At 38.7% G+C, this 15,227-nt stretch overlaps 1 protein-coding gene across 11 annotated transcripts in view; it reads left to right on the forward strand.

Annotated features, from left to right (window-relative positions):
- Positions 1 to 15,227, forward strand: part of Sarm (sterile alpha and armadillo motif) — a 727,304-nt gene that overhangs the window by 683,792 nt on the left and 28,285 nt on the right. For all 11 annotated transcript variants that reach the window (XM_067085040.1, XM_067085041.1, XM_067085045.1 and 8 more), the window contains 3 exons: positions 12,969 to 13,205; positions 13,473 to 13,829; positions 14,152 to 14,319. In XM_067085040.1, the coding sequence (XP_066941141.1) occupies positions 12,969 to 13,205; positions 13,473 to 13,829; positions 14,152 to 14,319 (762 nt within the window). The remainder of the gene's footprint in view (positions 1 to 12,968; positions 13,206 to 13,472; positions 13,830 to 14,151; positions 14,320 to 15,227) is intronic.

Raw genomic sequence — 15,227 nt, forward strand, 5'->3', positions numbered from 1 at the left:
ATGCGGCTTAACTGACAAGCCTAATGGAACACTGCCCTCAGCGCAGATAAATTCGTGGCCGGAACTCTCTCTCTCTCTCTCTCTCTCTCTCTCTCTCTCTCTCTCTCTCTCATAAGGCTGCGTAAATTGTGGCACAGGATCCAGATGTTTGGGAAATTTCGTTAAAATACGATATTATTTCGTGTTATCGAATTTTTTGTTGTTGGAGTTAAGTGGCAAATAGAGGTAAATATCAATTAGAAAACTTACAGTGATTGCACTAAATTTCAGCTGATTATACACACACACACACACGCACACACATATATATAATATATATATATGTATGTATGCATGTATATATATATACTGTATATATATATACATACGCGCGCGCGTGCGTGTGTTATACGCATACCGAAGATAAGGGGAAAGATGAAATAGTAAACTCCTTATGTTGTACTTGAGACATAAAGACGAAAATAACAGTCATGTTACGCATTAGTCATGACAGAAATTGATATAAAATTCCTTATTAGATAGCCCCGTCACAGGTGACCTTTTATCCAGCAAGGCGCTGGTTTTGGATCTGGTAATTTGGGCTTGCTCTGGTATTCTTCTTTTTGCGGTGATTGACAAACTTTACTCTTCATTTCTGAGTCATCGGAGAAATTCCCTCTCGTCGATCGCCTTTAAAACAGTCTCTGACCGCTGGGAGTAATCGTTCGAAGTCAATTATTTCTTATTATTTATTTATGTCAGCGAATTCATAATTAACCTGATTTTCATCTTTCAGTAATTTGAGAGTGATTGCGAGGATTCATTTCCGTCAGACGTGCAGTTTGCAAAAGTATGAAAATTAATGCATCGGTTTATTTGCACAGCTCATTGATAGATTATCATTTCGAGTAATTCGTGTCATCAAACAAATGCAGACACAAATGTTCAAAGAATTCGTACATCCACAAATATCCTCAGCGGCAAACATCTGCCAAAGATGCCCATTGACAGCAGATGCATTTATGAAACCGAAACAGGAAAGAAACAAAGATAGTGCTGATCCGATGGTCCTTCTCCCTACCCACACGGCCACATCATATTTCCCCTTAAAGCCCTCGAAAGTAATAGAGACGTGGAGAAAGACCACCTCTGCATTTTCGGCCCGTAGCCTAATTTGAAAGGTATGAGCGACGCGTCTTACATCATCCATCGACGCCCACAGGTAAACTCCGCGTGCACTTCTCCGACGCCGACGCCCATTTGTTCTTTCGGTTTAATCTGGAGAGGAGTCGTGCTTTTGTGCTCTTGTCGAAGATGAATGGCTGTGTTAGCGAACTAGTGCTGTAGGGTGAGCGGCGGAGCGGCGAAGCGACGAAGACTCTCCGCCCGGGCGTTAAATGAAGGCGAAAAAATAAGCGACATTGTCTAATTGATCTTCGCGGCAGTGAAGAAGAGGCGGGAGATCCCTATGGAAGATACGGTGTGTTTTCTTGTGTGTGTTTTTTTTTCGTGTGTGTTTCTTCGCTCTCGCCTTTAATGAAGAGAGATGCTGTCATTTGTCTCTGCGAACTGTGTGGGCGACCAGTTTCATTTTGAGTGAAGCGACTGTGTTTTGTTTTCTTTTACAAGGGAGTACGTTGTGTTTTGCGCGTTATTTTGTCGGTTGAAGCATTGTGAGTTTCAAGAATACTGGCGAACTTACTTTCCGAGTATTTATATTAATACATTTATCTGTGTGAATTATTTTGTTGGCATGTGTGACTACACTTGCGTGTATATTTTGTGCATGTTCCTGGAGGAAACTGGTTTTACTTGCGTATATTTGGAAGTCTGGTTCAAGGAAAGGCTAATGTTTGTGACAACTAAACCAAAGTTGCCAGCTGGCATGGCCTTTTTTTTTTTTTTTTTTTTTTTTTTTTAATCACCAGCTGAAAAAGTGGTCGCCTGTTTATTCTGTGTTAAACGTGGCTAATTACCACTCTTGGCTAATAGGACTGTATTTCATTTTAATGGTGGCCCGTGCTGATATACTGTATAGTATGCTTAAATCTTTATAAAAAAAATGTATTGATCGAAGGTAAAGATTTTCAGTAATTGCTACGAAGTACTTTTTGTGTTGGGGGGGGGGTTGCCCTCCTTAATGGATTTACTCTTTTGGAGATAAGTCTTCGTTTTGTAATAATTTCTAATAATCTGTTAGATTTCATGTTGGAAACAACGACCAACGTGCTTTGATACTCTGCAACCTAGCGGTTATTTTCTGACGTCAGAAATGATACTTGTCTGTATTTGTAAATCAGAGAGAGAGTCGTGGCCACCGTAAATCGTATTTGATTTGGCTTCATGAGTATCTGTCAAATCTACTGAAACGATTTGACACCATTCAGTAATCGTTTACTGAATTCGACTTGAATCGGCAGCATTTCCTTTCAAATTTTGGGTTCCTTCAGGACTGCTACGTTTGACAGAACTTCGTCGTAACAAATAAAAAATAAAAGCAGTGTAAGGGAACACTCCCTTCTCCTATTACTAAGTACTCGTACGCGCTTAACAGTAAGAGTGGTTATTTACTTCAGTCATTTTTTCAGAAAATAAAAATCCCAACTAAGACCAGAGAATATTCCTTTCAAAATATGTGCGTGTGTTAAGCAATTATAATGTAATTACATTAGGGCACACTGCTCGCTTCAGCTGATCGATTAAGGTAACTTTTCGCCAGGTTGCGATTATCATCGTAATAAAAATCTTACACGTTTAGTGCGCGAGGGTGATGCGACCTCCCCGAGTTATAAATTTGTATTCGCCTCATTTATATCGATTCTGACACGGAATGAGCTCTTCAGAATGATGAGCTCTTCAAAATTCTTCGTGATTTAATCTCTCTAGAGCTATTTTGTAGTCTAGGCGGTGTGGTCTCACACGTGTCAAGACTTATTTTTCTTTTATCGGTCTTGCACCTTTTGCCAAATTTCCTTATGCGTTTGGTTCCTTTGTATTTAAGTTTTTTTTTTTTTCTTTTAGGTTGTTTGAAGCCCCAGGTGCCACCTGCCTCTTCATAATTCTTGTCAATATTTGCCTTCCTTTCCGTAGTTTAATTTGAGGTTTGAGGTCAGTTTTAGTCTCGGAGCGAATTCTCGTCTGTTAGAAGATTTTTTTTTTATTTTTTGTCTTGATGATTCACTGTTCCTTCTTTAGGAAGTGTAAGGCACTTAATGCAGTTTTATATAAGTGCTGCTAATTGTAGATCTATCTTCATCATAAGCATATATAATTAGGTAGTGATGATTATTTTTTTTGGGGGGAAGGTTTATTTTGGGGGCGGAACTTCAAGATAATTATGTGATATGTTCTTTGATTTTTAAACATACCTGGAATTCAATTCCCTTCTTGAGGAAAAGACAATAGATCATTCCTTTCTTTCTTTACGTTTAGATGGATATTAATAAGTACATAACGTAATATTTAGAGGTAAATTATCCTTCGCTCAGAAAGTCCCACCAACACCTGAGCAGCGTTGGGGTTGGTTGCTTGACAAGTTTTCCGGTCCAGAAAGGCGACAGTCGAGTTCAGCGCCTTTTCTTTCGCGATTTTTATTTCTTCTTTTCAGTTCTGAAAGTATTCCCAGGGTTGGTTTCATATGATCACCAGAGGGTTAGTTACTGTTCATAAATATTTTTTCTTCAGTACTCATATATTTGGTTCATTTATCATAAAGTCTTGATCTTAGCCGCAGTCGGTGGTTGGCCTTCTTCCAGTTGGATTAAATAATTCCCAGGTGGTAGCGTTTCCTTTGTATGTATAAGGAAATATAAACACATTTTTTGTACCATTGAAATGGAAATATAGGTTTTATAAATCAGAAACTATATGGTTTGAAATACCGAGAACAGTTAAGGATTATCATTAAGACCTCCGTGTGAACTTGTTCTCCTTCAGGAAATATGTCATAAATAATATATAATAACATTTAATCATCCCTTTCCGTAAATTCCACACTCCTTCGGGATTGTGGGTACGTATGCACACGCACAGACGGATTTTCCTTTTAATAACACGGGAGTTTCGCCTTATCGTTGCTTTATGAGCCAGGCGGAATGGCCTCGTAGCCACCGACGTGTCCTTAAAGTCGTAGTTTGTGGATTCGGCACATAGGGATGTCACCTCTAACGTCCTCCTGCACTGATCTCCGATCGACCCAGCTTTACGATACTGCACACGAGGCTCGTCAAACAGTGTTTTCGTTGCTATATTAGGAAAGATTTTGTGTTGGCATTGTTAGGGAACTGGTCACTCGGACCAAATATAAGACTCAAGTAGTAATATCCTGTGGCGAGGGTAGTGTATTATCCCCTCAACGGAGGCACTGATAATATCCTTGAAATGGAGGCTGTTTTGATATCTATGAGATGGATGCATTGTTGATATTCTTAAAACAGAGCCAGTAGTGGTATCCTTCAAAAGCGAGGTACTTTTAGTATCCTTCGAAAACGAGGTACTTTTAGTAACCATTAAAAAGAGACAGTTGTTAGTGATCGATAATAAATGATTCTTCAACCGGGAACAGACGGCATTGAGAGACCAGACTATCGGGGTCGCGTCGAAGGATGCCAGATGTTTTGTAATCTGAACTATTCTCCTTGGATATTATCTCGTCCAGGCATTTGCAGAGAGATGGCTCTTCTGTTAAGGCCGTGATATTGATTTTATCTCCGCACTAATCGTGAAAGTAACACCAGCGTTAATAACAGCGCGAGACGGGACACTGTTTCTTCATTATTTGCTGACGACATATTCCATTTGTTATTACAGACTAAAGAGAAATATATATATATATAAATATATATATATATATATATATATATATATATATATATATATATTATATATATATATATATATATATATATATATATATAACTTATCTAATTTGCCCCAATCTTGGCTGTTTACTGTTAATGATGACAATAATGGTTCATTTTCTTTTATCACTGTTGTTGCTAAAAATTCATTTCTCCCTAGAATATTATTCGTCCCCTTAGTTAGGTAATTAATTCGCCACGGATGCGCTGTCATACCAGTTGATACGGAGGGTGCTGGACGAATGGCCAGGAGCTACAACCCCGTTAATTGTATTTATTGCTGGCTAATTGCGACCATTGTAAGGGTTCCAGGGAGAACACGCACTTGGAACTGCTTATAGGAAGAGTAATTCGTTTCTGCTATTTTTTCCTATCGTTAATTTCCATTTATAATTGGGAGATTTTTTTTCTCTATGGAATTGTTTCTTATCGTTTTATTTTTGTTTTTTTTTTTCTCAGAAAAAAATCACTACTTTCATTCTATATATAAGGGACTATTTCAGTGCTGAAGCGTAATTTAAGAAGGCTTATTTTTTTAGAACATTATTCCTCGTCCTTTTAAATAAGACCGTGCGGAAATTACTGGCCATATTTCAACGCACTGTAGAGGCGTGCCACGTTGAATTAGCGTGGAAAAAATCGTTCCATGAAGAATCACTACGTTTATTGCCCGTCGTATTCATACATCACCATACCCCGTTCTGAGTGGGTATCTGAGTGGGTAGCACAGGCAAGAAAATTCCGAGGTAATAGAGTACATCCACTCACATGCCGTAGGTGGCGGTTGTAAGGGAGTATGAACATTCCGTCCTTGGCCTTGGAATGATAGTCTCTGTCTGTCCCCCCCTTTTTAACCCCCCCAACCCATTATATCATCCCTCCCCCAGGTCATCCCTTGAATGTGTTTGAGAGAGGAGAAGGAATATGCGGCTACGTTATATGTTCTCTCCTCTTGGCTTTATGCATTCATTGGCTCACCAGATGGATGTGGGTACTAAGATTTGGTGAGGGCTTCTTTTTTCATTAACGATACCCAGTGCCAACTCGATGCTGCTGCTGCTGCTGCTCTCTCTCTCTCTCTCTCTCTCTCTCTCTCTCCTTCCACAGCTGAGGTTCGGGTTAAATGCATTTCTTTGCGGGTAACGTTACGTAATCTTAACATGGAATATGCATTGGCTTTGATATTCTATCTACTTTTTCTTTTTCGATTTCAGATTCGTTCTAAATATCAAATAACATTTAGTTTTCATTATCAAAAACGTATTTAGTTTTAAACATCAAATAACGTATTTAGTTTTCAATATCAAATAAAGTATTTAACTTTAAACATCAAATAACGTATTTCCCAATCAGGCAGACCTTAGGTAAAATGCTTACGAGCCATCACGGAGTCCACTACATCACCATTGTATGAGGTATCGACCGGTACTTAACAAATACTAATTAGAAGCAAATTTGCATGCAGCCGAAAGCAGTCTTTTGCCTTACGTGGGCAGTAAGAGGCTCTCGTGCAATATGGCCATTTTTAAACGTGTTCAAATGGGTCCTCGTAGTTCCGGGTTCTTCAGTCTGATAGTGGATTCAGTCTTAATTGTCTGCTCAGTCTGACTTGAGTTCCAGCTCTGGGCTGTTCGTTTTTGTTCCTTTTTTGCTAGACGACATAGGAATAATGATGATTGTTTTATTATTATTTTTTTTAAAGTACATGAGAATTGTAGGACAATGAAGGAAGGGTGTAAGGTATCTGTATTCCGTGTACCGTTAATAATAATAATAATAATAATAATAATAATAATAATAATAATAATAATAATAATATTATTATTATTATTATTATTATTATTATTATTTATTTATTTATTTATTTATTTTATGATATGATTTCTGTAAGACGGTATGTGGCGTAACCCTTATGCACTTTTATGCACAGTTAATAATAATAATAATAATAATAATAATAATAATAATAATAATAATAATAATTGGTGTTTAACCCTTATGCACTTGTGTTTAACAACAACAACAATAACTACTACTACTGCTACTACTGATAGGATAGTAATAATTAAAGTTATTTTTTTTTTAATTTGAGTATGGAAAGTTAGATACACCCTTTTATGAAGATTTCCATCATCTCGAGCTGTTGTGCTAACAGAAGAATTCGTGTTTCCGCCAATATTTTATCGCGCGTTTGGCTGTCGGCCTAAGAAACAGGAGATCAGCGCCTGCCCTATGAGCCGACAGAGGCCCAGGAAAACTTTTAACTTTTTTTAAACTTTTTATTCATTTCTAAGATATACTGTTTAATTCCCGGGCTGTTGGGAGTGTCACAAAAATAAGAAATAACGAACGGAATGGACAGGGCGTATGGGGAACTGGTACTAGTTCTCTAAAACTTCCTGCTGCACCAAATCATCCTCCCTTGAGGCTGTTGCGTGACGTGTCGTGCATTTTAACCAGTTCCTGCGAATGTTAAGTAGAAACCTTGAATACATTCTCAGATACTCGTGTGACGTCACTTTTTTTCAGAGAGTGAAACTGCTGTATTACAAAGCGAAACACTCGGTATTACACATTGAATTACTGCCGTTATCCCAGTTATATACTCAGCAGTGAAATGTATCAAAATTTTTATATTTTATTGAATGCTATTTTTATGATAAACCATCGTATTAATATTCGAGATTTAGTGTACGATTTGCGGGGATGTTTTTGACAAAAAAATAACACTTAAAATGTTTTTAATTAAGACTACTGTAGGATGTTCTACCACTAACGTCAGGTACTTTAGGGCCGCATATCCTGGTAATTCTTTTCAACTGCTCATCAGCCTTGCAACGGAAGGAATACTAATGAGCAGCCCTGATTGAGTCGAGACTTGACCTCGACAGCGTGGCTTAAAATTACGTGAAATCTTAGAACCCCGGGTCCACAACAGTCCACCTACTCCTTCATACACTGCATCAATTATTTTAATTCAGTTTATTGATAAACTGCGCGTGTCTTCTTTCATATTTATTGATAAAATAATCATTATTTTAATTCGGTTTATTGATAAACTGCGCGTGTCTTCTTTCATATTTGTTGATAAACTACGCGTGCCATATTGCATTGTTTTACTTTTTAATTGTATTTTATATATATATATATATATATATATATATATATATATATATACATGTATACATATATATACATACATATATATATATGTATGTATGTATATATATATATATATATATATATATATATATATATATATAATAATAATATATATATATATATATATATATATATATATATATATATATATATAATCTCATGATCTTCACTGGGATATCGGGATGCATGAAGAGACATTTGTGTTTATATACGACACCTAGAAACCAGTCCCAGCTCAATATGGCTGTTTGTGTGAAAAGGTCAGTGTCATTCACTTCATCATATTCTTATGAATTATACATCTTTTTTTTTTCTAACGAGGAAGACCTCCTTAAAGATAGACTAGTTTAGGGCGGGGTATGCAATGCCCTGGCGCTCGGGTGCCCAGGTTCGTCATGGGTGGAGTTCGCGAAATTTTCGGGACCCGGCCGTGGCGCGACACTTGAGTTTTGCCAATCTAATGCAAGAAGATGCTAATGTCTTTGTGGCAGAGGCTTTGCGCAAGCAGAGTGGAGTATAAATAAATCGTTGTTATGGCTGGGCACTTCTGTTTCTCTGTTCAAACAGCCCCGGGGAAATTTATTCGGGAATAAAGGCCTTTTGCAAACACTCGGTCACAAAGGAGTCAGACACTTGACAAATAAGGATTTTCTGGCGTTGCGCCTTCTGCCAATTGGCTGCTGGTCCCTGTCCTTCCACGGGGGTTGATACTAATGATGAAACGGGGGAGATAAAAGGCGTAAGAGAACGCTAAGAATGAATTTGTTCGTTCCTTTTTGTCGTGGAATGTATTAAGCTGTTTTTGCGCCATCATTGTTGCGTATGTGTTGCTGACGGTTAATTTCATCGAAGAGTCCTTTTATTTTTTTTGTTTAAGATGCACTTGCTGACCGCACCCTTGGTAGTTGTCAGCTCCTATATTTTCGTTTATCGTTTGTTATTTTTCATCCTCTTCCTCCTCCTCAGTCATCGTCTCCACCGATTTCTTGCTCTCGAGTTTCTTTACGAGAGGAGACGTGGGAAGTAGGCGTAGCCTTTTGGAAGAGTCCCGGGTAGTCGTTAAGAGTGATCATAATGGCCTAGGCTCTCTCTCTCTCTCTCTCTCTCTCTCTCTCTCTCTCTCTCTCTCTCTCTCTCTCTCTCTCTCTGCCGGAGGATGGGAGGACGAGGGACGAATTTGATGGACAAAATTTCTGAGTTTTGTGGCATTCTGTCTAACGTGGTCAAAATAATTTTGTACCTCACATGTAAAAAAAAAAAAAAAGATAATTCATTATACGCTGAAGCCAAAATCTCTCTCTCTCTCTCTCTCTCTCTCTCTCTCTCTCTCTCTCTCTCTCTCTCTCTCTCTCTCTCTCTCTGGCTACGTAGAGATGGCAGCTATGTAATGAATATCACCATGATGTAATTTCGGTCTGGCTATAAGTGTCGAACACTGGACGCATTTGAGCACTTTATGTTCAATCTAATATTTAGGATGTTTGACCACCTGTCGGCAATAAGAGCGGAGATTATGGCCTGAGCGGTGTGTCATAAAGTTTATTATTCATAGCTGGACTTCACACCTATCCTAACAGTATCGCCAATATCGTTTTATAACGGTGCGTTTAGCTTTAGAAGTTTATCAGATTTTTCATATTTTATTATTATTTTTTTGGAAGTGGTTTAGATGAATAATCTTCAGTATTTGTTTATAATCCCCTTCGACTGTTTTATGAACTGTGGGTCACTTTCACTAAACTCTCGTAGGAATGAAAGTAAAAAAAATTTTTGATTGTGAGGACCCAAAGCAAAAAGTGGGAAACTAGGAATTGAGACGTCTGTTCAGGAAAGTGATTGTGCAGGAATGAGAAGAACAAGAGAAAAGACGAAACCCAACAACCGGAGGTAATTGCCTTTGCATCCACACGGCACTTAATTAGCTCCGCAGCTGATTGCTGGTGTGACCACGAGACTTATCAGATTTTGAAGGAGATTTATGGCCCGGTGATTTAATTACTTCGAATTATCTGTGGGGATGCGGGCGTGTTGACCCCCCTTATCAAGGCACTGTTGAAACTCATTTTCGCGCTGACGTATCTCTGAGATAAGAGGTGTTAAGATGTTTGAGCCGTGGTAATTGAGATTTTTTATTACATTTGTTTAAGGAGTGTCTGCGTGTGTTTCCATGAAACTGCATCTGCCGTTCTTTTGTCCGACTCCCCTCATCCCCAATCCTCGAGACTGATGGGGTTTATAGCCCATCGCGCCAAACGTTAATTAGTGATCCCACTTGCATTAACTTGATCGGATTGATTAATGGATTGGTTAAAGGTTTGGCTTGCTAATGGCTTCTTTTAGGAGGTCTGACCTGATGATATTTTCAACGGAACTTAATTTGTATTTCTGTGATAAAATTATATATCGAAAATCAATTTGTTGCCCGAAGTTTATCCGCAACTGGTGTGCAGTGCCACGAACGTGCGCTGTTGCTGACTAACCCCTGTGGAACCCAGGGGAGGAGTATCGTCAGGAGCCGGGGATGGACGGGGGAGGGAGGAGGGGGTATATGCCCCTGTTGGCAGCGATTTGTAACGTCCTTAATCGTGATTGGATGCCATCGGACGTGTCGTCATTCTTACGTAAGCTCTACCTTCCTGAAGAGCCGTGTTTCTTTGCTACACATCGTCGTCGGTGCGTGATGTGATGTGATGTGATGTGCGAATACGCGTGGAATTCGATGTACAATCGAATCATCGCCGTCGGTATCATCATTCGCAGTGGTCGAATGCGCCTGCAGTGTCGTGTGGTTAGGTAGCGATGTCTCGGAGTCGGAAATCCCTAATATTTATGGACTTTCCTCCGGCGATCGCCATAAGGATGGCCGTCAGAATGAGGCAGTGATACTTTAAATATCTCTTGATGGCCAGAACTCTCAACCGTATTTCGATCTACTAATAACCGGTTATTAAAGTGTTGTTAAGACGTGTTGGCACTTGTGATGATTTAGTGTATCAGTTTTATGGATTCTCGCAGTTACTTAATTACAGGAACGCTCTGATCTATCATGTCCCCTCTCCCCCATTTTCGCGTGGAGGGGAGGGCCATTCATGTTTTCGGCAACCCGAAGTAAGTTATGACCAATCTGAACAACAGCGTCATATTTTCAACTTAGTAGTATTACGTGTGATATGTTCACCACTTGAGTAAATTAAATAGCGCTTTTATTCTTCTGAATAAATTCTTTATCAATGCTCTCTGAATAATCTGTAATTATAAACCTGTTAATTCATTCTTGTCATGTAATTTGACTTGCCTCGGCTAAGGAATGTAAACCCTCCTGTTATTAGCGATCAGGAACTTGACTATTAATTTATTATCGGTCAGTTTGCGGCCACTCAATATCCGTTGTAGATTACCCTTTGGAAAGTGGTAATTGCGTGGTTGGAAGGCAATCGTTTAGGGTACATGATATTTATTACGGTCGTTCATTGTACTTACTTGCATATTGTTAAAATATGCTTAATTTATGTACATGCACATTACATTCGTAATTTCATTACGCCCATTACACGCGCATAAAGTTGTCTTTCATGACATTTCCTGTTACAGCTTATTTCTGTGAACGGCAGATTTTAAGCGATGTACATGTACAGTGCGTTTGTACATAATTGAAATTACGCCCATGTACATTCACAGAAAATTTCTCTTCACGTTTGATTTATGATTATTATGAAAAACTTATCAGTTGTCTTTATCTTTCGCCATTTTTGCCGACAAGGTTCGTTGATTAAGTAATCACAGCATTGATGCACAGTAGAAAAAAATGTATAATAATTATTGTAGAACGTCCTTGCACGATTGAATTTTTTTCGCTGTGCATTACCAACAGGCAATTATGCTGTAAAGGAATACTGGATGGCCCGAGCGTCGAGCATGTTAACGATAGGAATTGGGTGGATCCATTTGAGTATTTTATGGTTCTCACATAAATGTGTCTGTGATAAATCATGCAGAGAGAGAGAGAGAGAGAGAGAGAGAGAGAGAGAGAGAGAGAGAGAGAGAGAGAGAGGCTAATGACAGCTCTAATAAATGTGATTGGTCAGTGACACGAAAAGAAAAAAAAAGGAAAACAGAAAATTCCTTGAAATCTCTGCAATATTCCTTTAGTGTGAATAAAGGTCTTGCTTTATAAACTCAACACGTTGTAATGTTGCAATGACACGCTCCCTTTGTGATGGAACAGGTACATTTTAAGTTGTTTGTCGTGTTTTTACTCTGATTCTTATATGCGTTTGCTGGGATTATTTGTAAGACAGAGTGCATGTCTTGTGCTTTCATTTCATCTGAGAATCTGAGGCATTGCTGGGCAGGGTACTTGATAATAAATTTGAACAACGATTGATCCTTTAAATTTTGATTAAAAAAAAAATTTCTCTTCCCTTGTGTACAATTAACGTTTAACATTCAGGGCACTGCTGGTAAATTTAATAGTATTTTGATGCAATGAGTGTAACTTTAACATGTTAATGATGGTCTTTGACTTAGTTCAGTTAATTCAAGTGCAGACACTAGTGGATCCAGGGGCAGAGACACCTGGTGTGCCCCCCACATGAAAAATAATGACAAATGATAATGTCGAATATTTAGATAATAACATAAATGAGAAATATACAAAGGGAAAAAATAAAAATTAATATACACATTATATACACATTATATATATATATATATATATATATATATATATATATATATATATATATACACATACATACATACATACATACATACATACATACATACATACATACATACATACATACATACATACACACACATATATGTGAGTGCAGGGTTTTATATATGCATATGTTTTCAACCCACCATGTAATGTGATAACAAAGAAGAAATTTTACTTTTGTGGTGTCTAGTAATATATCTGCTGAAGTATCCCATTGTAAATGGAAGTATTTTGCTCTTTTCCAGCACATGAGTAGCAGTAGCAGCACCAGTAGGAGTACTAGTAGCAGTAGCCAGTTAAAGAGATCGCAGCATACGTCTCACTCCCACTCCTCGACCAACTTAAGTGAAGTCAAGTCCTCCAGTACCAACCTAGGTCTAAGTGAACACAAGTCTTCGTCTTCAACTATCAACAAGTCTAACTTATCTGAACTTAAGTCGTCCATGTCCGAAGTCAAATCTAATATAAGTGAAATGACGTCGGTGAGTATTGACACCCAAACGCACCCTATGTAGTTGGATTATTTTGGAAACAGTTCGTGGATGTTTGGTTATTTAAGATTAATCGTCTTGAAATGTTTCTTGTTGATTTGTAATCATTGATTGATTTGTATGCTCTTTGTATCATCCTATTAAAGTAAGATGAAAAAGTATTGCAGTTTTTTCATGCAGAGCAGAACCGTTACGATCTCAGAAGCGCCCTAAACAAGTCATTAAACTAAATTCTTTCCCTATTACCTCTCTTTCCAGCAAAGTAACAGCGTCAACTACAACCGCTCGATGTCGTTAGCGAGCAACTCGGCCCTGCAGCAGAGCACCTCGGCCGCCAGCTTGCAGGGCACCGGCTTCAACAAGCTAAAGGCCTCTGGTTTCAACATGGGTTCCATGGACGCCCTCAACGACGTCATGCAAATGGGCTCCACGGAACAGTTGGCCCTCCCCGACGTCGAGGGCCCCGAATTCGACCTGCAGAACGCTCTGGCAGCTCAACAGGACCAACTCAGTTCCTCCCCTCTCGCTTCTACAGGCGCTCTCACAAATAGCAATAGCAATACCAAAGAGTTAAAGTTCCAGCAGAAGAAGGTTACCTCTTCGCAGACTACTAAGGTCAGTCAGATCTCGAGTCGGAGCTGTTTGTTTATTACCAGTTATTCTGTGTATATTTTGCTTTCCTGTTCATTATCTTGTAATATTTTGAACTAAGCGTCCTTTTGTAACCAGTATCGTTCTTGGGATGCAATGTGTTAATTCTGCTAACCAGCGAAGGTTCGATTACTTCTGTGAAGAAGAAACTCTTGTCATTTTGCTTCGAAACAGACATCAAGGGGGTCTTGTGTGACCAGCGCAACATGTCATTTTAAAACTTGCAATATTTTTACGTGATATGAGTGTTTTAACATTTACCTGTATCTCTCCTTGATACTTTCAGGTTGTGACCGATAAAGATAGTTACGAATCAGCGTCCGGGCAGTCCTCCGAGTCCCGGAAATTACAGTCTGGGGACGTCTCCTACGAAGAGTCCTCCAAGAAAGCCGCGACCAAAGCCAAACTCGAGGTAGATGGCGTCACTGCAGAGAAAGCGGCTGCGATATCACAGGTAAGACACCTGTCTTTTCATTAAGGAGAGAAAGAGAAGTAAGGGTAGGACAGGTAAGGTTCAAATCAAGGCCATCTGTATGAGAGAGAGATGCCAAGGCCAGATGAAATATTGTCAATTTCCTGCGAACGAAAACATGCAAATCCTCTCCATATATTCTGTTATCTTAGAAATCACATCTTCCCTTTCATCTCACTCCTTATCTTTATTTTTCTTGCGTGATCATATTTGTCTTCTAAGGTACAAGAGGAAAGGAAAAACAAGCTCTTTTTTTATTTTTTTTTTTTTGTAGCAGCGTTATCTTTTCCGCGTAGCTAGAGGCAGCCTATTAGTTTCACGTCCAGTATATTATCGCAGGCAGCTGTCCCATCACTTGCTATTAAAGCAACGCCGTTTAGAGGTCTCTTGTACTGTTTGAAAGGTCTAGAGAGACTAGTGGCTTACCTTGGGCCCTTCGATGATTTTATCTGTAATTATTCTGAGCGTGGGATGGGTGCTTGACTTGGCCACAGTTAGTATTTGTAGAAGCCGTGTTTTCTTGTATATGAGTTCTTGATTTTTTGCTTCGTTACCTTGTGTTGCTGAGTTCTGAGATTGCCATTTTTTTCGAAAATTGCCGTCACTAATAAAGCAAGGAACTTATTAAACATCTTTGCTGCAATTAGTATTGTCTAGCTTATGATAACTATTTGCCTAATATTTTTTAATAATATAAAACGGTAACTGATCAGACCAAAAGTAAGAAGACTCGAAATTTTACATTTTCAACCTTTATTAATTCCTTGCTGCCGGTCAGTTTCGAAGATTTGTCTGGTAAATAGCCTACTTCACCCGTAGAGAATGCTTTAACATAAAATAGGAGTGGCATGAAAATTGTACTAGTCCCCCCTGATAACCTTCCTTTTTCT

The sequence above is a fragment of the Macrobrachium rosenbergii genome, chromosome 3, assembly GCF_040412425.1.
Source record: "Macrobrachium rosenbergii isolate ZJJX-2024 chromosome 3, ASM4041242v1, whole genome shotgun sequence".
NCBI classification, from domain to species: Eukaryota; Metazoa; Arthropoda; class Malacostraca; order Decapoda; family Palaemonidae; genus Macrobrachium; species Macrobrachium rosenbergii.